Raw genomic sequence first — 23,589 nt, 5'->3', positions numbered from 1 at the left:
TAAAAACATGAAAAATACATTAAGACATTGTTAGTATGCATGATGTTCAGTAAACGACCAGTCAAAATCGAAGGATCCAACATGTCGGAGCAGAGATAGAACTAGTCTCCCAGTTCAAGTATCTTGGAGTCATACTGGACTCAAACTTGACTTTGAAGAAAGTATCCAATACCTTTAAATTCAACTTGCAACATGTTAAACAAATTAGACCTTTCTTAACTGTCAATGCTGCAAAGTCATACCTCCACTGTATGATTCTATCCCATATTGAATACTGTTTGACAAACTGGTTGTTTGCTTGTGCCACAAACCTGAGATACGGGATTGTCCCCTCAATAGTTTTAAAGGTTGACTCAAAGAATGGTTGAGAAACAAACATCCGTGCAATCACCGCTAAATTCCCCCTTAACACAAGGGTATCTCCGCTTGCACTTTATGTAGCTCTTGTATCTTCTCTTGCACTTTATACAGTATGTCGTTGCTGTTATATTGTATTACCATGTCATAAATACTTGTGTATGCTGCTCTTGCTCTTTTGCACTTTTTGCATATCATGTATTTTGTTTTTGCTATGTTTGTAAAATGTAATCTTCTTTAATGTTTTATGTGAGGGACTGCGGATGGAAATTAGCTCAAAGCTAAATCTGGCACTGTTACGCTTCGCACATTTGAATGTTTTAATTGTTCATTATTGTGCATTGTCCCTGCCAAATAAACGATTTGGGGACGATTTGGGGACTGAGATATCCTCACACATGCTTACTAAAAACACATTCACTTACACTTTAAAATAATTGCACTTTCTCGATTTCTACACATTTAATTGTATTCTTATTCCAAGTTTCAACCATTAAAATGGTATAAGAATGACACTTGTGTGTTTTGCATAATTACTGTCCTTACACACTGAGTATGTTCATCTAATTGTCATTCAAATCATGCACAAGGCTTATATAGCTACCTCATTATCTTTGTACTCATATGCAGGTGTAACAAAAATCTGTGTGCATGTCTATAGGCGTTCTATCAAACTAGATAATTGAAACTAAACCTCAATGCAGAATATGGTACAGGTATAATATTGGTGTAGTGTTTATTTTGATAACCAATATATCGTTAAAGTCATATTTTCAGATTAAAAGGGCCAACATCTTGTTCCAGCAATGAGATGATCGGCAGCTTTGAATTGGTCATGTAGCATGTAAATTGAACATCTTTGGTCTTGGACCCCCGTAGAAGTGGTCCTGATCTTCAAAAAACTGATGGTAGTTTGTTTTATTATTTTATTATATATTTTATTACTTCTGATGTGCTTAGAGGAGTTAATGATAAACATAATAATCAATTAGGAATGTTAGTGTTGCAGTCCTAATACAAATTGCATTTTTAACACTTTAAAACATACATATATTGTATTCCAAAATAATGTCAAGGTCTACTAAACTGATATTTTCTACTACCAACATTTATAATTTGTTTTAGATGTTTCAAATTCCATTTCCAATGTTACAAATATCGATCCATCCATCCATCTTCTCCCACTTATCCGTGGTCGGGTCGGGGAGGTAGCAGTTCCAGCAGAGAGCCCCAAACTTTCTTTTCCCTGGCCACATCAACCAGCTCTGACTGGGGGATCCCAAGGCGTTCCCAGGCCAGCGAAGAGATATAATCCCTCCACCTGGTCCTAGGTCTACCCCTTGGTCTCTTCCCAGCTGGATGTGCCTGGAACACCTCCCTAGGGAGGTGCCCAGGTGGCATCCTAACTAGGGGCCCAAACCACCTCAACTGGCTCCTTTCGACGCGAAGGAGGAGCGGTTCAACTCCGAGTCCCTCCCGGATGACTGAACTTCTCACCTTATCTCTAAGGGAGACACCAGCCACCCTGCGGAGAAAACCCATCTCGGCCGCTTGTACCCGCGATCTCGTTCTTTCGGTCATGACCCATCCTTCATGACCATAGGTGAGGGTAGGAACGAAAATGGCGCGGTAGACAGAGAGCTCTGCCTTCTGGCTCAGCTCCCTTTTCGTCACAACGGTGCGGTAAAGAGACTGCAGTACCGCTCCCGCTGCTCCGATTCTCCGACCCATCTCACGCTCCATTGTTCCCTCACTCAAGAACAAGACCCCGAGATACTTGAACTCCTTCACTTGGGGTAAGGACTCATTCCCTACTTGGAGTGGACAGTCCATCGGTTTCCTGCTGAGAACCATGGCCTCAGATTTGGAGGTGCTGATCCTCATCCCATCCGCTTCACACTCGGTTGCGAACCGATCCAGTGAGTGCTGAAGGTCGCAGACCGATGAAGCCATTAGAACCACATAATCTGCAAAAAGCAGTGGTGCAATCCTTAATCCACCGAACTGCAGACCCCCTCCCCCATGACTACGCCTCGAAATCCGATCCATGTATATTACAAACAGGATTGGTGACAAAGCGCAGCCCTGGCGGAGGCCAACCCTCACGTGAAATGGGTCAGACTTACTGCCGAGGACCCGGACACAGCTCTCGCTTTGGGAGTACAGAGATTGGATGGCCCTGAGTAGAGACCCCCTCACCCCATACTCCCGCAGCACCTCCCAATGTAACTCCCTGGGAACTCGGTCATCCGCCTTCTCCAAGTTTACAAAACACATGTAGACTGGATAAGCGTACTCCCAGGCCCTGTCCAGGATCCTTGCAAGAGTAAAAAGCTGATCAGTCGTTCCACGACCAGGACGGCATCCGCATTGTTCCTCCGCAATCTGAGGTTCGACAATCGCCCTGACCCTCCTTTCGAGTACCTTAGATTAAACTTTCCCGGAAAGGCTGAGTAGTGTGATGACTCTGTAATTGGCACACACCCTCTGATCAACCTTTTTGAAAAGGGGAACCACCAATCCGGTCTGCCACTCCTTTGGTACCGTTTCCGACTTCCACGCAACATTGATGACGTGTCAACCATGACAGTCCCTCAACACCCAGAGCCTTCAGCATTTCTGGGCGGATGTCATCCACCCCCGAGGCTTTGCCACTGTGAAGTTGTTTGACGACCTCAGTGACCTCCCCCCGGGAGATAGGTGTTGATCCTCCGTCATACTTCAGCTCTGCCTCTAACATAGAGGGTGGAGTTTTCGGGTTCAGGAGTTCCTCAAAGTGTTCCTTCCAACGCCCTTACACTCCATCAGTTGAGGTCAACAACGTCCCATCCTTACTGTACACAGCTTGGATGGTTCCCTGCTTCCCCCTCCTGAGGTGTCGGACAGTTTTCCAGAGCAACTTTGGTGCCGCCCGAAAGTCCTTTTCCATGTCTCCTCCGAACTTCTCTGACACCCGCTGCTTTGCCTCGGCCACGGCTGAGGCTGCTGCCCTTTGGGCCCGTCGGTACCTTGCAACTGCCTCGGGAGTCCCCCGGGATAACAAATCCATGAAGGCCTCCTTCTTCAGTCGGACGGCTTGCCTGACCACCGGTGTCCACCATGAGGTTTGAGGGTTACCGCCCCTTGAGGCACCTAAGACCTTGAGACCACAGCTCCCCGCCGCGGCTTCGGAAATAAAGGCTTTGAACACCGACCACTCTGGTTCAATGTCCCCAACCTCCACAGGAATGCCCGAAAAGCTCCGCCGGAGGTGTGAGTTGAAGGCCTCCTGAACTTGGGCCTCCTCCAGACGTTCCCAGTTCACCCGAACTACACGTTTGGGCTTACCAGGTCTATCCAGAGGCTTCCCCCGCTACTCGACCCAACTCACCACCAGATGGTGATTAGTTGACAACTCCGCCCCTCTCTTTACCCCAGTGTCCAAAACATACGGCCTCGGTTCCGATGATATGATAACGAAATCGATCATGGACCTTCTGCCTAGGGTGCTCTGTTACCACGTACACTTATGAGCATCCTTATGTTCGAACATGGTGTTTGTTATGGCCAATCCATCACTAGCACAGAAGTCCAGTAACAAACCACCACTCCGGTTCAGATCAGGGGGGCCTTTCCTCCCAATCACGCCCCTGCAAGTGTTTCCATCATCGCCCACATGTGCGTTGAAGTCTCCCTGCAAGATTAAAGAGTCCCCTTCAGGAGCCCCATACAGGACTCTTTCCAGGGTCTCCAAGAAGGCTGTATACTCTGAACTGCTATTGGGTGCATAAGCACACACAACAGTCAGAGTTTTCCCCCCATAACCCGCAGGCGTAGGAAGGCGACCCTCTCGTCCACAGGGGTAAACTACAACAACGAAGCACCCAACCGGGGACTTGTGAGTATCCCCACACCCGCCCGGCGCCTTACACCTTGAGCAACTCCGGAGAAGAATAGAGTCCAACCCCTATCCAGAAGTAAAGTTCCAGAGCCGACGCTGTGCGTAGAGGTGAGCCCAACCAGATCCAACTGGTAACGCTCCACCTCCCGCACAAGCTCCGACTCCTTCCCCCCAAGAGAGGTGACGTTCCACGTCCCCAAAGCCAGCTTCTGTCGCCCGGGTATGGTCCGTCGAGACCCTCTGCTTTCACTGCCACCCTTCTGGCAGCGCACCCGACCCCATCGCTGTTTCCCGTAGGTGGTGGGCCCGCGGGACGGAGAAGCGGAGGTGTTGCCCACGTTGCCTTTTCGGGCTGTGCCCGGCCAGGCTCCATGGCAAGCCCGGCCACCAGACGCTCGCCGACGAGTCCTCCTTCTAGGCCTGGCTCCAGAAGGGGACCCCGGGCTTCCTCCGGGCCGGGTATCCTCACTTCGTGTGTTGTCTTTCATGAGGTCTTTTGAAGCAATATTAGTCTGGCCCCTTGCCTGAGACCAATTTGCCATGGGAGACCCTACCAGGAACACAAGGTTCCAGACAACACAGCCCCCAGGTTCATTAGGGCACACAAACCTCTCTACGTAAGGTGCTGGTTCTTCAGAGAGAATATCAATATTTATAATTAAATTGTTTAACAATGTGTGACATGTGTGACATAAATGGCGGGAAAAAATATTGGTGTCTATTAATTGCCATTAGTGACCATCAATACTGGTGGTCACTATTTACTTCTAATATAAACCCTATAAAAGGAAATACTGACAGTACACATTACTTTAAATAAATATTAACAAAATGGTGTCACTTTAATTTAAAGGATTTAATCTCTATCAATAAGTATCTTCTTATACTGACTACAGCAATAGAGGCTCCAACACTATGAGTGCTGCCCAGCAGAGCCTGAAGCCGAGCTGTACTCAACTCCACGCTCCATCAGTCCGGCAGCAGCCTATTGTTGTGTGTCCGTCCCACTGTCCCCTGCTCCAGAGGCAGCGGAGACTACAACAGCCCTCAATGAGTCAGAATGTTGCCCACCAGACGGCCAGCCATTCATTATTAAACAGCAGAGTCAGGAGGAAGCAGCAGGTAACCTGTGGCTTAGCAATGAAAATTCAAAACGGCTGTCCAGGTAAGAGCCCGGAGGCAACTGAGAGACGGTGAATCACCAGAGAGAAACAGACGTGAAGAGACTAGAGTTCAGCTCATTTTGGAAGACTTTTCCCTACAGAAGAATATTTAAGTAATTTCTGCAGACGTAGACAGGACTTTCTAATAATACAAATATGAAATTAGTGGATTGCTGTTGGATGGGTTGGTAAGTCAGAATCTCACTGCAAAATATCATAATGTGATGAAATGTTGTGTTTTGTCTTTTAATTTGATAAACAGAGCAATGCATGATCAAACTGAATTTATTAATTTAAAACAAAAACCAAGAGTATGATTTCCCTGCAGGTTTTACAAAATTCCATTAATCATCTGAAGCAAAGGGCAAATATTAACCAGCAAACCAACAAAGTCTAGTGCAGAAATAATGAGACAGATAAGCAGCACATGAATGTATATCGCTAAGAGGTGAGCCTGACAATGGCTGTTTCTCAATCGCGAATAAAAGCTGCTGCAGAGCCACTATTTCAAGCATACTACGTCATCGAGGGCCGCCGAAGTACTGTTCCAAACTCCAGCATACTTGGAAATCTACCGAGCCCGGCGTACTTCGTTAGGAGAAATGTTGAGGCTGCACATGTGTAGACTACGCGGTCTTAAAATCCCCACAATGCTTTGCGAACGGACCAATTTCCCCAAATCTGTGGCGGAAAATGTAAGGTGGGGCCTCTCGAAGCACACCTGCACACTTGCTAGCCTGTTCCACTCTTTTTTTTTCGAATGCCAGGAAGTATTCTTGCCTCGCTTCTGAAGCAAGATGCTCGGCAGACGTGTGCTACCAAGCAAGCGTACTCGCGATTGAGAAACACCCAGGGACTGATCCTTCTTGGGATTGTGGTAAGGAATTTCAATATATTCTATAAAATGATAATCTGCCTGTGCTGTAATAGCCTGCAACTCTACGGATGGATGAACAGATTGATGAAGGTCTAATTAGAGGGGATATTTCCTCTTAACTAAATGTTTCCATCCATGAAGAGTGAGTCAGACAGATACTAGCCTACCCTATGTAGTGTAACTTGTAGTATAGTTCTTGAGGACACAATGTCACATAAGGATACAGACATATATGTCATCATCATGAAACTGATGTTTCTGTATCTTAATCAGGTTTCAATTTGCATACTTCTATACATGTGCTAGTTTGAGTGCATGTGTGCGCCCTTTGCGATGCATGGAAACATTTATTAGCCGGAAGATGCAGTTAAAAGTTGTTGTGGAACACTGGACACTTCTCATATTCAAGACACAATCTTCGCGAATTGACGGAAGTAGAACGAAAAGCCGCGATACTTTTGTCAACAGAGCAATACACAAATAAAATGTATACATTAGCTTCATTTCTATATTTAAATGTGGGGTAGGTGATTTTGGAGAAACCAGCTCCAGTGCGCTAGAATTTGAAAATACACAGCTGGGAAAAATCTGCCACTTCCTTGCAGAGCCCCTCCTCCAACACACACAAACGTACACATGAACAATGAGGGCACGAGATAAATTTGTGCACAAATGGAAGGCTGACAGGCAGGTAGGCCATCCAGTTATTTTAGCCGGGCCGGCTAAAATGATTGGTCGTGCTTTTTACAGTACTACAGCTTCCACAGATGAAATGATTTTTGGATTTGGATTTGGATTTTTTGTCAAAGCACTTAAGATATTCATTGCTATCGGGATGTTAAGAGCATTCCATGGAGTATAACAAAAAGTGTATCTCGAACCGGTTTCTCAAACTTACATGCAAAATGCACTTTTTGATGTCTTTTATAAATTAAAATGTGTCCCCGGCTTGTCAGGGAACTCACAAGGCGTTAGAAAATAAAACCCTTGATGTCGTTTTGGCGTTTCATCACCGCCGCATTTATTTTAGACAATATCTGCCGGTGTCAGTACCATATGTGCTCAGGCTACCAGATCTGCTCGGGGTCCGTTACGCTTACCAATGACGTCACGCATTGGCTGTACGGGAACCCAAGAGGTAATAATAATTCTAAATAAAACAGGAAGTTAACCCAAATTACATTTAAGACATTATATATGACATATATATATGCATATATATATATCTGGATAAGATTACAAAGAGCAATCTTCTGACTTCTTGAACTTTGCCAGGTTGCTCATGTACTGCTTTGACTCATTCTTGGACATCAGTCTCCTGCTAGTCTCCTGAGCTCTGATCCCTCCTCCATCCCTCTTTTCCTGTGAGAGTACTTAGCAGAAGCCTCGGTCACCATTTTAACAACCCCGATTTCTCTTATTCTTCTCCTTCTCTCTCTCTCTCTCTCTACCTACACTCATTCGTCTTTGATCAGACCCCCGGTACACGCTAGTCAGCATGCGATTACCGTACAGCCAATCACAACGCGTGACGTCATTGGTAAGCGACGGACCCCGGGTAGATCTGGTAGCCCGAGCACATATGGTACGGACACCGGGTCCAGCATGAACAGGCATAAGCTCTTCCCCCTCTTTTTCTTTTTAAGGCTTTGTACCCCGAATCAGCACTTTAGTAACAGGAAGTGAAATAGAGGCATGGCTAGAATGGGTGATCTGTTTGGTATTTTGAGCAAAACACTTCATAGACATGTTTTTTATAAATTTTTATATATCTGAGACCCATGCTATTGCCTAAATATTGCATGATAGCTGACCTGTAATAAACGTACCACTATACTGGTGTCTAAAATAATCCACTGTTCATTTTATTAGGATAATCGAAAAGTCTGTAATGAAAATAATGTTGCTTGCTAGCTAGCTAAAGGCGGCGACGGGTCACTTCCGGTGAGGGCACAACAAGTGTTCAAAGTGCATTACATTGCAGTGTATTATAGTGTACCTAATAATTATAATATATTTATTGAATTAATTCCACATCGCCTTACAGAAATACAAAAGTAACAAACCTGTTGTAGTTTGCCAGGTGCTGCTCCAGCTGTGTGATCCGGTAGAGTTTGTGGAGGAACCACTTGTCTATGGCCGTCAGCTGGTGGATCTCATCAACACTCATACCACTGTGGAGGGCCTAAAGGAAGAGCAATGAACCAGACTCAGCATTACATTCATCATTCAACAAGTCCATCATCCTCCTTGCCCCTTATGGGAGCATTCCGAGTAGATTTCTAAATCGGTTTCCCTGAGTTTCACCAGATTAATAAATTGCTTGTGATTTAAATATTGCGTTACGACTCCTCATGAGTGTCTTCTTTACTCTCTCTCAGCTCACACATGAGCTCCTGTTTTCAATGCCTTGTTTTGTCTTTTCTTTTAGAATTAAACTATTTTAAACACTAATTTCTGCTCAACCTGGAACTTGTGTACTTCACTAATCTACCAATTGATCATTCTCATTTATTTGTTTTGTAAATAACGTTATTTAATGAGGTGTTTCAGTTTTAGGGGGTTGTCACAGATGTTACCAATCATTCAGTGACATGTCACTGGATAGGAGTGGTCATTCAGCATGGTCACTGTAAATAATCCGTTTTTATCCATTACTTTTTCAAGGACTCCTTCAAGTAGAACATCTATTACAGGGACAATATATTACTTGGACAATATTGGGGGTTTTATGAAAAATCTCATATCAAGCCAGGCTGTGACATTAACCTGTAATATGACAGAGGTCCTACCCTGACATTAGCTTGTAAATATGTTTTATCCTTTTCTTATTAGATCGCTGACCAGAGGAATCATTCCAGGTTAGGAGCAGGAGGATTCTTCTTAAAAATGAAATGAACCCTTCCCTGCGAATAAAGAGTGTTTAATCAAGCTCCAAGTGATTTTATCTTTCAGAAGAGCGTGTTTATGTATTTTGTGATATCAGAAACAAACATTTCCAAACAGATATACATGTAGGAAAAACTAAACAGGGATATGTTTGGAGTTTTTGAGTGCTAACAATGCAGACAAAACAAGGTGCAAAACCTGAGAACATAATATCCAACAATATATAAGAGAATTACATCTAATGCATTTTCTTTCTTTGCTACTTATCAAAGCGTACTGCTGTCTAGCTGTGAAGGACTGTCAAGTGCTTATGGCACTTGCTGTGGTTTTTATTATGCTTTCCAAACCGCAGTATTAAGTATCGTCTGGAGTGGTTGTGACCAAAGAAATGTGGGTTTCAAAACTAATCCAGTGGGAAACACAGAGGTTAGCTGAGAGACTGTGCTGACCACCATAAGATATTTGATTGCCAGAGATAAGATGTGGATCATTAATCCCTAATGCTGTCGCCATCCTCAGTGATCTCAATCCATATTAAAAAGGTGGAAAGTATATCTTCATTGTTAGAACACCAAAGCTCACACAGTTGGAGGTTTTGACACTGAGACGACCTCGTCAGCTCTTCTTTCAGCAGATTATAGAGCGTGTTGAAGTGCTGGACGTCTGTTTAAATTAAGGAGCTTGACCCCGTATCTCCATGTGCTTATGAACCTTAGGTTTAAACCTTGATCTAATTCTATGAGGGGAAGCAAGGGAAAAGGTCACTGCATTGTACAAGCAAAATGTAAACGTTTCAAACGCCCACCCCATAAGTTAAATAATAAATCACTTTTTATAATGTATGTGTTTTCCAGTTGAAATATGTCATTTCTGTGCATTTGTTACGGTTCAAATAAAAGACAAGCATACAATTATGCATTCACAGTTACGCATTCAGGGACACATTTTTCTCTGCATTTCATGTTTTTTTCATGATTATTTCTCTGGAACACTTCATTTGAATGAGAAACTTGGTGTCATTCATTATTAACAGACAAGTGAAAGACAAGTGTACCTTGGCGAGGGAGAAGATGCGGGTGATGGAGGGCACAGACAGTTCCTGCTGCAGGTCCTGGTTGTCGGCCCAGGCTTTCTTGTGTGGGAGTCGGGGCACAAAGCCATCCACTGATGGATGACACATCCTCAGGGCCTTCTGCATACTCTCCTCAAAAGTCCGGCCAACCGCCATCACCTGAATCCAGCAAATGGAGAAACTTGACAGAAAAGTCTTGCTGACAAACACACTGAACCAAAAAAAGGACCTTCATGGCAGGCAATAAAATTGGTTTGTGAGTTTAAAGAAGAAGAAAGTTGGTGAGTGAGTGTTTATCCATGGATCCTGCCTCACCTCTCCGACACTCTTCATGGCGCTGCCTATTTCATGAGACATGCCCTGAAAGCGGTCCAGGTCCCAGCGGGGGATCTTGGTGACGATGTAGTCCAGACTGGGTTCAAAACACGCCGTGGTGGTCTGCGATACAGCGTTCTTGATCTCCGGTAGAGGGATACCCAAAGCCAGCTTAGCAGCAACAAATGCCAAGGGATACCTGAGAAACAGGCATTGAAGTTAAGCATTTTGATTTTACGTTTTAGTTTTGTGAATTCTTTAGAAAATATGGATACATAACTGGCTTTATAAATGAACAACAAGATGTATATTTAATACAATTTTACTTTAAGTAATACATCGTTTTGTAGATTAACACATTCATGTATGTTTTATCTAATTATGTGGCAGTACTTTCGCTGCCCACTAGATGGCAGTGTGAAAGCCCACCAGTGAGTTGCAGCATGTCGATAATAGGTGTGTCATTGAAAAGTAATAAAAAAGGATATAGTAATAGTACAGTACTTCATAAAAACAAAAAAAAGAATAATGAAAAAGTATGTCCTTAACATTTTTATAGTAGAGCATGTCAATTAAATAGCATAAAGGTTTGTTTTTTCATAAAAAAAGTCATAGTATGATCCTCGGATTATTTTTAACATTCAGCTATGCAATGATTCCGTCCTGGTCGTGGAACGACGGATCAGCTTTTTACTCTTGCAAGGATCCTGGAGGGGGCCTGGGAGTACGCTTATCCAGTTTACATGTGTTTTGTAGACTTGGAGAAGGCGTATGACCGGGTTCCCGGGGAGTTACTGTGGGAGGTGCTGCGGGAGTATGGGGTGAGGGGGTCTCTACTCAGGGCCATCCAATCTCTGTACTCCCAAAGCGAGAGCTGTGTCCGGGTCCTCGGCAGTAAGTCGGACCCATTTCAGGTGAGGGTTGGCCTCCGCCAGGGCTGCGCTTTGTCACCAATCCTGTTTGTAATATACATGGATCGGATTTCGAGGCGTAGTCGTGGGGGAGGGGGTCTGCAGTTCGGTGGACTAAGGATTGCACCACTGCTTTTTGCAGATGATGTGGTTCTGATGGCTTCATCGGTCTGCGACCTTCAGCACTCACTGGATCGGTTCGCAACCGAGTGTGAAGCGGCTGGGATGAGGATCAGCACCTCCAAATCTGAGGCCATGGTTCTCAGCAGGAAACCGATGGACTGTCCACTCCAAGTAGGGAATGAGTCCTTACCCCAAGTGAAGGAGTTCAAGTATCTCTGGGTCTTGTTCTCGAGTGAGGGAACAATGGAGCGTGAGATGGGTCGGAGAATCGGAGCAGCGGGAGCGGTACTGCAGTCGCTTTACCACACCGTTGTGACGAAAAGGGAGCTGAGCCAGAAGGCAAAGCTCTCTGTCTACCGCGCCATTTTCGTTCCTACCCTCACCTATGGTCATGAAGGATGGGTCATGACCGAAAGAACGAGATCGCGGGTACAAGCGGCCGAGATGGGTTTTCTCCGCAGGGTGGCTGGTGTCTCCCTTAGGGATAAGGTGAGAAGTTTGGTCATCCGGGAGGGACTCGGAGTTGAACCGCTCCTCCTTCGCGTCGAAAGGAGCCAGTTGAGGTGTTTTGGGCACCTAGTTAGGATACCACCTGGGCGTCTCCCTAGGGAGGTGTTCCAGGCACGTCCAGCTGGGAAGAGACCAAGGGGTAGACCTAGGACCAGGTGGAGGGATTATATCTCTTCGCTGGCCTGGGAGCGCCTTGGGATCCCCCAGTCAGAGCTGGTTGATGTGGCCAGGGAAAAGAAAGTTTGGGGCTCTCTGCTGGAACTGCTACCCCCGCGACCCGACCACGGATAAGCGGGAGAAGATGGATCGATGGATGGAGCTATCCAATGTTGCAGAACTCCTACACTATTATGTGAAGATTATTCATCAAATAATAAGCATTATGTGTGTTCACTTAAAGATATTTTAGATTGTTAAGAATTTAATTAATTACTTAATTAATTTAAATGTAAGCTATATATATATTTTAATATTGTCCAACATATTGTAACACCAGCGTACCAGCAGTGTGAAATATGTATTCATGTATTCTCTCACCCGGTGGCTTTGGATGCCAAAGCAGAGCTCCTGGAGAGCCGGGCGTTGACCTCGATGATGCAGTATTCCAGAGAGGAGGGGTGGAGGGCGTACTGGATGTTGCACTCGCCGATAATACCAAGGTGACGGACGACTTTAATGGCCGTTTCACGGAGCATGTGGTACTCCTCGTTGGATAGTGTCTGGCTCGGTGCCACTACTATGGAGTCACCTGAAGAAGAAGAAGACACATTTATCCTCAAGTAGCCTCCAAAGACAGAGTGCTTTTTTTGGACAACAGAATAGCAAACAGAACACGATCAAACACAGCAAAAGTGAGAACAGAATACTGCAACTAATTATACAACACAGAGCACAATACTCTGAACACGAACACATCAGTATGTAGTGAAGTTTTTAGCACCTGTGTGGATGCCCAGCGGGTCGAAGTTCTCCATGTTGCAGACGGTGACGCAGTTATCAGCCACGTCTCTCACCACCTCATACTCCACCTCCTTCCAGCCCCTCAGAGACTTCTCCACCAGGATCTGACTGCTCATGGCCAGAGCCTACAGCACAATACGCACAGATTATAAATCAGATAAGATGATGTGTGACAACTTTACGAAGCTGGTAAAGAGATTTACATATTGTGAGATACTTTCTGAATGTTCTCAAACACAACACAATTCATATTGGTTTTACAAATAGAATAACATTAAAAACAGACATTATTTAGTGGAAATAATTAAGAATAATAATCAACCTGCACTTTTTGATTTAATGGTTTAACATACCAGTGCAATTTGTTTGCACTTAATTTATTTTCCAGTGAAGGACACCATGTGTGGCATAACAGCTCCATGGACCTTAATACAAACCAGACATCAAAGGAAGGGAGAACATTTTCATAGAAGCACAGACAAACAGATGGCTGTGTATGTAAAAACAACCAAGAGACCAATAACTTAACAATATGATGCATTTATGCATGAATTACAGCCTCCATCATTAGCATCTTTCTCGTCAAACCCTAAAACCTCAACGTTACATAGACTGTGTTTTTAATTAGTTAGGGATTCAAATCATTCAAATATATTTGCAACAAAATGTGATACCCTGCATAAAGGCCATGTGCCAGTGGGTAGATACTCTTTTGATAACACTGAGAACATAGGGTTAGAGGAATAAGTGTTTACCTTGGGTTTTCATTTTTTTTCTTTGTCAAATATTGGACCTTGTGAATTATATATTTGTTCTGCACTTGATACCAAACTGTGGAACATCCGCTGAGCATAACCAGCAAAGACTCACATTGAAACATCCAAATGAAACAAAAAATGAACTATTTTGAATGCAAGACGAGAAAAACAGCAAATCATCAGCACTTACTGGACGGCTTAGAAGAATATGCAACATTTGAAAGCAGTCTGTCACACACCGTTCATTTGGCAGCCTGTGATCACAGATTATAACTGCCGTCAGACACAGTGTGGTGCTGGACGAGCCTAAAAGAATGTTGCTAAGCAACTGCAAACTATTCCCTTCCTGGCAGAGCACCAAAAAGACATAACTAAGCTATTTCAAAGCTTCTATCATTGTACAAGTGAATGCTTCAAACATGGATGAAGTTATAACACTTTATAACGTTTAGGTAGAATGCTTCATTGCTGATTTGATCTGCATGATAAAAGAAAGCATAACAAAGAATAACAAACATAATTTGGTACAGATGCTTCCACCGTCCCTACCCTGCGGCATTTATTCTGACCTTGTTGGCAGTTTCCTCAAGCATCTCTTTGTTGGCACACAGACCAGAGCCCAGACCCCCAAGGGCATAGGCCGATCGCAGCATCACCGGGTAGCCAATCTTCTCCGCTGCTTTCAAGGCTTCAGATACCTGAAAGATGCACACAAACACTTGAAAACTAAATATGTATATATCCTTTGTCTCAAAGTTCACGGAAAGAAGATGATACTTACCGACTCCACGGCGAAACTGGGGGCAATCTTTTCATTAATCTCCTTCAGTTTGTCTGAGAAAAGCTGCCTGTCCTCTGTGGCCATGATGGACTCCACCGGGGTTCCTAGGACCTTCACACCGTACTTCTCCAGGACACCACTCTGGAATAATTCAACTCCTGAACACAAACACACAGGCAACCAAGACAAATAAATCAGTGGTCGTTGGAAAGATTCCCACCAAACCATGCATATGGCAGTTTCTATATGCTATCCCAACAACAGACGTGCACATATCCTTGTTGAGAGTTATATTTCTAACCCTGTAAGTGCCTTGCAAAGTAGGAATGTAAACCCTATCCCTGACAGTCACTATGTCCCACTACTTGAAGCCCCACAGGGAAACAGGACCACAGATCAGCAATCCGATACATTGACACAAACAGCTGCACACATCTCACCACAGTTGAGTGCAGTCTGCCCCCCCATGGAGAGCAGGATGCCGTCTGGACGCTCGGCCTTGATGACTTCAGTTACAAACTGTGGCGTGACGGGCAGGAAGTAGACTGAGTCGGCCTGCTTGATGCCCACTTCGTTGGTCTGGACCGAGGCTATGTTTGGGTTCATGAGCACCGTCTTCAGGTTTTCCTCCTGCAACGACATTGTCACGTTTATAACATTCATGACTTGAATTGCCTATGGAATGTTTGCCAATTTGATAAGCGGGGAAATACACATCATTTTTTATCTTTTAATAATGATAACAAATGTATTTATACAGCACTTTTCTTTACGATGTAAGTGTTTCACAAAAGGAATGCAACCAGAGAAGGGTCACTAAATAAGAATAAGGTCAATAACATGAGCACAGAGGAAATTAAAGACAATAAACTATTTTAGAAGCGGTCTTAGCGTAGGTCTCCGTGTACACTTCCAGTTTTTAATGTGCAACTGTGGTTTTACAGCCAGGTCTTTGGGTTGTAATACAACTTTTTGACCTTTTAACTAGTCAGTATGAAGAAGCCTCAGGCGTTACTAATAACATTAACAATGACTGTTCTGAGCCCACCTGCCCAATATCAGGACATTAGAACTGAAGCAGCAGAGAATAATTCAGCCTCCCTGATATTATTGTTAAAAATGTGTGCTTTTCATACTGTGACTTGTCAAAATGGCCAATTAATTCTACAAGGACTGGAAAGGAACACTTTCTTAAGTTTTGTAAACGTCTACAAATGTTCAGTCTTGGCTCAGCAGACAAACTCATCCCTCTGCGTCACATGAATGCACTAACCCCATTTATTTTCACATATAGCTTTATTTTGAAATGCTTATACATGTTTTACCCAGTAATTGCCTCAGAGAGCTGTGAACTGTCATTTGAAGCAAATGTTTTGTAAACAGTAAATAATATAATGTATATGTTTAGCCACAGCTTAGCCCAACACTTCTCTCTTACCTTCATGGCCTTGATGGCCTGAGACCCAGAGTAGTCAAACTCTCCAGCCTGACCGATAGACAGACCACCAGAGCCCAGTATCAGCACCTTTGACACCTGCAAGTACAAACATGAAGAGTCATTATCAAAATATAAACCAGGCATTCAGGTTCCTGGGTGGATCCTTCTAAGGTCATATCATAACCTTTTTTCTGTATCTAAAGCACACACCAGATACAGATTCCTATTTGTTATTTGTTATTCTTGTCTTTATAACCGTTCTAACTATTTGACTCATTCACTAATTACCTTAAAACAACAACAGCTAAAAGAACATGCTGTTCCTAATCCCTGTGCGTGCATAACCTTACCGTAGCTCTGGGCGGTGTGTAAGGTTTCGCAGGCATGACAGACATTACAGTGGCATCTTTTCCTTTCTTGATCAGGGAGATGAAGGAATCAAAGAGGAACTGTAGAAACAAGAAATAATGGCAATATAACCAGTTTTCTAAATTTGTAATTCACTTTTTGTAAGTCTAATTAATACTACTATTGACTACGACTCATTTTAAGAATGTTATTATAGTGCGTGTAGTCATCATGAAGCATTTTAATTCATAATGAATGCTTCAATAACCCCCCTGAGATGTGGTCTTCATATGAATTGTTACCCAGGATTCTCCAGCAGAGCTTCAGCTGCATGTTGGTAGAGAGGACAGGTCTCATTATCCTGCCCTGACATGACAGAGGTTACAACATGCTTGGCCCAGGATTCAACTACAGCCCCCCCCCTGTCATGTTGTAGAAAAGGAGTGCAGAGCCACCCACGCCTTACTGTGGAGAAAGGGATTGGCACCTGTGGCTCTGGGGCAGTCGAACATCAGTCACCACAGATGATTACACCTTTCATTGCCGGTGATGTAGGAACTGCACATTTATTATATATGATTGATTAAGCATTTTGTCCCATTAATATACCATGCATACAAACAAATGATTTTCACCAGCCACCTGATAGTTGCTTTTGACAATCACACAATTCCTGTTTCAATGGAAGACGTCAACTTATACTTGAGAAGCAGCCAGATAAGAAACATTTTGTATAACAGGAACTTTATGAATAACTATCAAAGTCTTTATTTACCTCTGTGTCGGTGGGACCGCCTTTTGCCTCGGGATGAAACTGGGCCGTGAAAACAGGCTTAGTGTTGTGCATAATGCCCTGGAAAATATTTGATATAAGAGAAAATTAGCAAAAAAGTATGCATTTAATACAGAGGGATTCAAGTTTATTTTTGGTAAAATTGTGTTATTTTGATAACTTCAGGTGTGATTGTCGCTTGACATTTTGGTATTATAGAGAAATTTGTGTTTTTATATACAAATTCTTTAGACATTTTTTTTCAAAGTGCCATGTTGTTTATCACAGAGGGGAATCTACCTCATTGGTGCCATCATTGGCGTTGACAAAAAGCGGGCTCCACCCTGGGGGCAGCGAGTGGCTGTCTATGCCGTAGCCGTGGTTCTGCGCCGTGATGAAGGCCTGACCCGTCCTCACATTCAGCACCGGCTGGTTCTGGCCTCTGGGAGAACGCAGACAAGCAGAAAACACAATATTTTATTTCTGTTTATATGCAAGTGAGAGGACACACAGTCATACCAATGATGTCACACTATTCAACTGGTGGAAGGAACACCAATGTATGATGCTCTGCCAGTTTTCAAATGCTTCCACTTTGCAGATGTTATAAGAGGAGCGTGTATTAGATACATTTGTTAAGCTTAATATGGAAACACCCAATATGATTTGGCCAAATATAAAATTATCTTTTGTTTGTTTGAGGATTATCTAAGTGAGTGTACACTTTGCTATAATTATGCTTATGCATTGCAAGTTTTACCTGTTGCCCATTGGAAGCTTGTATGACTGAGCTCCGGCAGCCAGAGCTGTGATCTGGTTGCCCATACAGATCCCGAACACTGGCTGTGGACGATCGCTCTCCAGCACCTGCACAGCGCAAAAGAACATTCAAATTACATTTATTGAAAATGCAGATCATGATATATATATTTAATCTACAGTATGTGATGAAAATAATCTTGTGGACCGCTTTGTACTTTCAAGCCAATATTATAACTTCAAGAGAGAATTAAGTTCCCCTAATTATATGACTCTAAACTTTAATTACCGTAAATTAAAATAGGGAAAATAATGTAAAAAATGGACTAGTTAAAATCTCCATACATCCACTAAATATGACAAATACTTGACAAAGTCTAAAAGACTATGTTACAATTAGAATGTCATTTTACAAACAATCTCCATCCTCCTTAAAGCCTCTTTTTAATTGACAAAGAAGTGAAACTGTAAAGAGCAACACTTTGTGGGCAATCTTCGAATAAAACACAAAACATTTAAATATTAAAAGAGCATTATGTTGTACCTTGCGGACGTTGTCAATGAGTGTGTTGGCCAGCGACGGATTTCCTGGTCCATTGGAAATGAAAAGCCCGTCGTAGTCCAGACTCATCAAGTCCTGATCCCACGGGACGAGGTGGACCTCTGCACCCCTCTGCACACACAGACATACAGAACATACACTCTGTGATATAAAGGCATGATATTGTACTGTAAGTTCACCCTAAATAACTTAATAGTTGTATACTAATTTGGCACCAGCTGAGAATTCCTGCCTCGGGTTGTGAACAGTTTGTCAGATCTAACATTACCATCTCATATTTTCTAGGTCAGGTCAGGTTGAAAATGTGACGCGTCTTGACTTGATTTTTATATTTCTGCAGACAGGGTCATTTGGGGCAACGTCATAAAAACGTCATCTCCAAGTCTGTAAACTAAGAAGGATGCACACTCAACAAGAAAAGGGATTTATTTTTTACACCGCTTTTTTTTCTCTTACCTTGACCAACAGGCGAATGATGTTATGTTTAATACCGCAATCAACCGCCACCACTTTAATTGGGTTTCCTTTTCCAAAGATCTTTGTTTCCTAGTGGGTAAAAAGACACCGGAAAGAAAAGTTATCACTAATCAGCAGCAATTGTCCACAGAGAGAATATGATCTGAGTGGTCATATTGTACGTGGCATATTGTGCAATGGGAAGAAAAGGTGTTTTGGGATATTTTTTGTTATAGCAGCTGTTACCTTGGTTGAGACTTCTGCTACCAGGTTCCTCTGGTTGGGGTCAGATATCTCCACAGGCTGCCCATCAAATTCTATTTTCGCCAAAGCTGTGCCCTGAGGAGAAATCACAAGCACAATACCAGTTCATCAAACAACTGCTTCATCAATTGTAAAAGCAGTTCACACCTGGACATTTACAGTACCTTATCTCTGATTATCTTGGTCAGCATTCGGGTGTCTATTCCAAACAGTGCAGGGACCTTCAACGGGAGGAAAGTCACATTTTAAAATGTACCAGCAGCAGACTTGCCTCTCTGAGATTACATCGGAAACTTTGAATCCATACCTTCTCTTCTTGCAGCCATTGTCCCAAAGACTTGACAGAGTTCCAGTGGCTGTACTCGTAACTGTAGTCTTGAACAAGAAGACCAGATACCTAGAAACGCCAAAGCACAACCTTAAAAAAAAGGTCAAACTAAAAAGCCGCTGTTGTCGATAATTGCTTAATATCACTTCTAGGTTTTGTGTAATACTGCAGCTCTTGCAGGTGAATGGTGTCAAGAATACTTCGAGCATGGTTCATGTTGTCTTTCAATTATTAAACAGTAAAATACTGCACTGTTGTTGTGCTGTTATGTGTAGAAATGCCACTAACTATTATGTGATGCATTTTTTTGGCTATAACATGTCAGAATATAGTTAAAAAGGCCAGTCAGATCAAATACATTTCCGATTCCGATAGCCTACCCCAAAAGTTACAAGGTTTAATATTATAGGAGGCTCAAATCAAATGTATATTCTACTATTACTCTCAACATACATCGATATGGCTGGGAGGGTTAGTATACATTATGACCAATTTAATTCCCGAACAAAAACTATAAGGCAAATAATAGAGTAAATAAATGCATGCTGAAGGACATGGGAGTCAGTGATATGTTTTGTTTTTTTAATATTGGCTTGAATTGATATCAATAATCGTGGGATTACATTGTTATCGGTATCATCTACGACATGTTTGGCATCATGACATACCTACTTCAGACAATATAAGAAGATTTGTTTTAGAAGAAACCCAGAATAAAAGGGTGAACCTGAAAATGCACAATATGTCACCAAATTAATTATGATTCACCCTTAGGGGGAAATGAATATCTGCACCAGATTTATTGGGAATCCAGCTAATAGTTGTTGATGAATGTAGTGTCAACCCAGCGGTGAAGTTTAAAAAAGAAAAGAAAAAAGGAACAAATATCACAAAGGTCGTTGGGAGTATGATGGATGTGGTTATAAATGGCAATAGCAATTCATGTTAAAATGTCAATCTGGACCAAGGTGGAGCACTCTCCAACAGACTGACAGGATCAAAGCAGGAGTTGGTAATTGCAGCACCGAGGCCTCCACCAATCCTGACACCCCCAAACCCCCACTGAGTTTCATACCTGGATGCGCTCTGACTCCAAATGTTTCCTCAGGCCAAGCTCGTCCAGTTCCTGGCTGTTGGGTACCCCATAGTTTCCCACTATAGGGTAGGTGAGGGTCAGGATCTGACCTCTGTAGCTGGGGTCAGTCAGGGCCTCAGGATACCTAAAGAAAGGATACGATATTGTGATTTTAACGCACATCTATCGTCTCATTATCCTCTATAAAGTGAAAAAATGCAGTGTAACTTCATTGTGTAAAGAAATTTGAGGAAAATGTAACAACTGGATGCAAAGTTGTGAAGCTCAAAGCCAGGTTCATATTTTAGTATTTACCATCTGATTTATTTTGTTGATTTAAAACAGATCTTTCTTGAATCTAATGTAGATCGACTTATGTCAGCATATCTCCTTCTTACCCCACTAGGCCAGTATTGAAGACGAGTTCCCCGGCTACAGAGGTATCATGCCCAAAGGAAAATCCTTTCATCCTGGTGCCATCCTCCAAGACCAGGTGGGCTGTCTGGGCCTGGGATTTAAAAGAGAGCAGGCAGATGGCAAGATAAATCTCCCCCAAGAATAATGCATTCCCTTTATATGAAGAGTTTGGAGAGACCAAAGGCAAAAGTTTGAAATAGATGTGTTGTAGGCTTATGAATTAAGTAGTGGTGGCTGGATGAAGTGAGACTCATGTTGAAACTGCAGGACAATGTGAATTGTGCTGTGAATGCTGAGACAGACAAATCTGTTCTCTCTCTGTGTGTGTGTGTGTGTGTGTGTGTGTGTGTGTGTGTGTGTGTGTGTGTGTGTGTGTGTGTGTGTGTGTGTGTGTGTGTGTGTGTGTGTGTGTGTGTGTGTGTGTGTGTGTGTGTGTTCATGCATGTCCCAATATGACCTCGAGGTAGGCACCGTCTCTTATAGTATTACTAAAGACTCCTATTTCCAAAAGCACCATAGATGTATAATTTGCCTTATTCAGTAATATTGTGTGGTAGTTGCAATCCGGGTGCACCTGCAAAGTGATGCAACACACATGATGCATTCCAGCAGCTACAGCATGATACACATTATCTAAGAAAAACTAATCTGGAAATCAGGTTAAATAATAATGAAGACTATTATGCTTTTGTGGTTTACTATTTACTTTTTGTGAGTTAATACTTTAAGTGTGTCGCCGCACCAAACTGCATTCAAAATAGGGCAATTTACTGCAGTATTTGTCAACTGCACTAGCACATACTTCAGGCAAGTATTTCACTTGTGTATTTTATTAAGATGAACCCACCTGTGGATTCGGCGTATTGACCGTCCACTGGAAACAATTTATTTCAACACAGTTCATACTTGTTCAACTATTTACTGCTGCTGTCGCTCAGAAAGCTTCGTTTCTAAATGCAAGAGCACTATGATGAATGGAGCTGGTTAACTATACCAAGTTAAAATAATGTCAAAAGAAATGCTTTCTCTTCTGTTGAAGGTATGACGAAAATAGAAGTAGTCCTTGATTTAAAAAGAAAAATATGTAACAAGTTCTTACATGTTTTAAAAATGTATGTTTTAACGCCAATGAATCACAAACAATAAATGTGTCAGCGGAATGTGGCCTGAAGCCCAGAGGAACACCGTGTCCGCACTACATTGAAGGCACTTCCAAAGTTAGTATCGTGCATTTACACCTGACAACAACCACTTTAACTCACACGTAGTCTTACCTTCACACTAAAAAGTTTAGCTGTTTGAAGTCTCAGCCATCCCGAAGTGTTTCCCACTCTTCTGCCAACAATGCATCCTTGTCTCAGAGATTTAACAACGCTATGAGCTAACAGGATAGTTGTCATGTTAGCCTACGTTACTCTTTAGGCACAGTGGCACGGTCGTGAATGAAAAGTTTTCCGATATAAAAATGACTTACTATTTAAACTGTCTAACAACGTCTACAACGAATTGTAAATTGACTCTAGGAGACACTAGCTCAATGGGATTTGGATTTTCCTCGTGTAGGTTCAACTGCGAGCTTGAAGTTTATCATGATTGGTTGATGAACAGTTGTTTTTCTCACCGCTTGAAGCGCTCAGCGTTTAGATTGGTCTCCAGGAAAACGCCCTACTTTCTCTCAAACATGGATGAACCCAGCATTCACATCTGTTGAAATTCCGAAACACACTGATAGTAGGATCATGGATGTATGCTACAAGGCCAATAAGTTAAACTTCTTCTGGTTGGCCAACATTTTAACATCTGAAATATTTAAAGATACTTTTTAACTGCATTAGTTAACACATATCTGGTTCAAGTTATTTTGCATTTAGCTTGAGCACCACTATATGGCTAGCTAAAATTTCAAATAGCTTTTCTGACAAATATGTTTCATTCACATTAATTTTAAACTGCTGTATATTATTATGTTTTTACAGTGATTTCATAAAAGAAAAACTACTTCTAAAAGGCCTACACAAGGGGACATATTGATTACATTTGGTTCATTTCAGGTCATTGAAAAGGAACCACAAAAATTGCAAGCTGAATGAGAATGAATGCACCTGCTAACAAAAAGTTGTGTGTATGTGAGGCTCTATCTGTCACAATCATAGACTGTATATAAATGAACGTAGTGTCCGTGACGTCACCCATAGGATTCTGCAGAGTTGCCGAGAAACCCTTAGTAGGCGGAGTCGGCCACTAACGGCTTGCCTGCTCCAAATAAGGGCAAAGAGGCGGAGCCGAGGCGGGACCCGCTGCCTCCGAACTGGAAGTAAACAGAGCTAGCTCAGGCTAAGAAGCTAAGCTAACATGAAATACATGCATACCAAGTTACTGCTAACAGTGTAGTTCCCCTATATAAGTTCCCCTATATAAACGTTACATTCATAATCAAATGAGACAATCTGCAAGAGAATTAGCTATATTTTGTTATTCTTAATGCTTGTCATTCACACGTTAAGAAAAGACGGACTCCACCGCCCTGACCTAACGGAGCCCCAGTGGGCTAGCTCCGGGACGCCGGCTGGAGCT

The 23,589-nt window shown here is 42.7% G+C and overlaps 1 protein-coding gene across 1 annotated transcript in view; it reads right to left on the bottom strand.

The window, feature by feature from the left end:
- Positions 1-22,610, bottom strand: part of cps1 (carbamoyl-phosphate synthase 1, mitochondrial) — a 53,880-nt gene extending 31,270 nt beyond the window's left edge. Inside the window, exons 1-21 of the mRNA XM_079664628.1 lie at positions 22,290-22,610; positions 20,997-21,106; positions 20,599-20,743; positions 19,503-19,592; positions 19,360-19,416; positions 19,178-19,270; positions 18,932-19,021; positions 18,458-18,586; positions 17,915-18,021; positions 17,455-17,596; positions 17,158-17,235; positions 16,385-16,483; positions 16,035-16,130; positions 15,037-15,226; positions 14,597-14,754; positions 14,385-14,513; positions 13,038-13,182; positions 12,635-12,845; positions 10,554-10,752; positions 10,221-10,397; positions 8,344-8,462 (exon numbers count right to left, since the gene is read on the bottom strand). Of these exons, the coding sequence (XP_079520754.1) occupies positions 8,344-8,462; positions 10,221-10,397; positions 10,554-10,752; positions 12,635-12,845; positions 13,038-13,182; positions 14,385-14,513; positions 14,597-14,754; positions 15,037-15,226; positions 16,035-16,130; positions 16,385-16,483; positions 17,158-17,235; positions 17,455-17,596; positions 17,915-18,021; positions 18,458-18,586; positions 18,932-19,021; positions 19,178-19,270; positions 19,360-19,416; positions 19,503-19,592; positions 20,599-20,743; positions 20,997-21,106; positions 22,290-22,415 (2,690 nt within the window). The 5' untranslated portion in view covers positions 22,416-22,610. The remainder of the gene's footprint in view (positions 1-8,343; positions 8,463-10,220; positions 10,398-10,553; positions 10,753-12,634; positions 12,846-13,037; positions 13,183-14,384; positions 14,514-14,596; positions 14,755-15,036; positions 15,227-16,034; positions 16,131-16,384; positions 16,484-17,157; positions 17,236-17,454; positions 17,597-17,914; positions 18,022-18,457; positions 18,587-18,931; positions 19,022-19,177; positions 19,271-19,359; positions 19,417-19,502; positions 19,593-20,598; positions 20,744-20,996; positions 21,107-22,289) is intronic.
- Positions 22,611-23,589: the final 979 nt, after the last annotated feature.

Source organism: Notothenia rossii (assembly GCF_949606895.1).
Source record: "Notothenia rossii genome assembly, chromosome: 2".
Taxonomy (NCBI): domain Eukaryota; kingdom Metazoa; phylum Chordata; class Actinopteri; order Perciformes; family Nototheniidae; genus Notothenia; species Notothenia rossii.
Note: the sequence above shows the minus strand (reverse complement) of the source record. Positions and strands in the feature narration are given on the sequence as shown.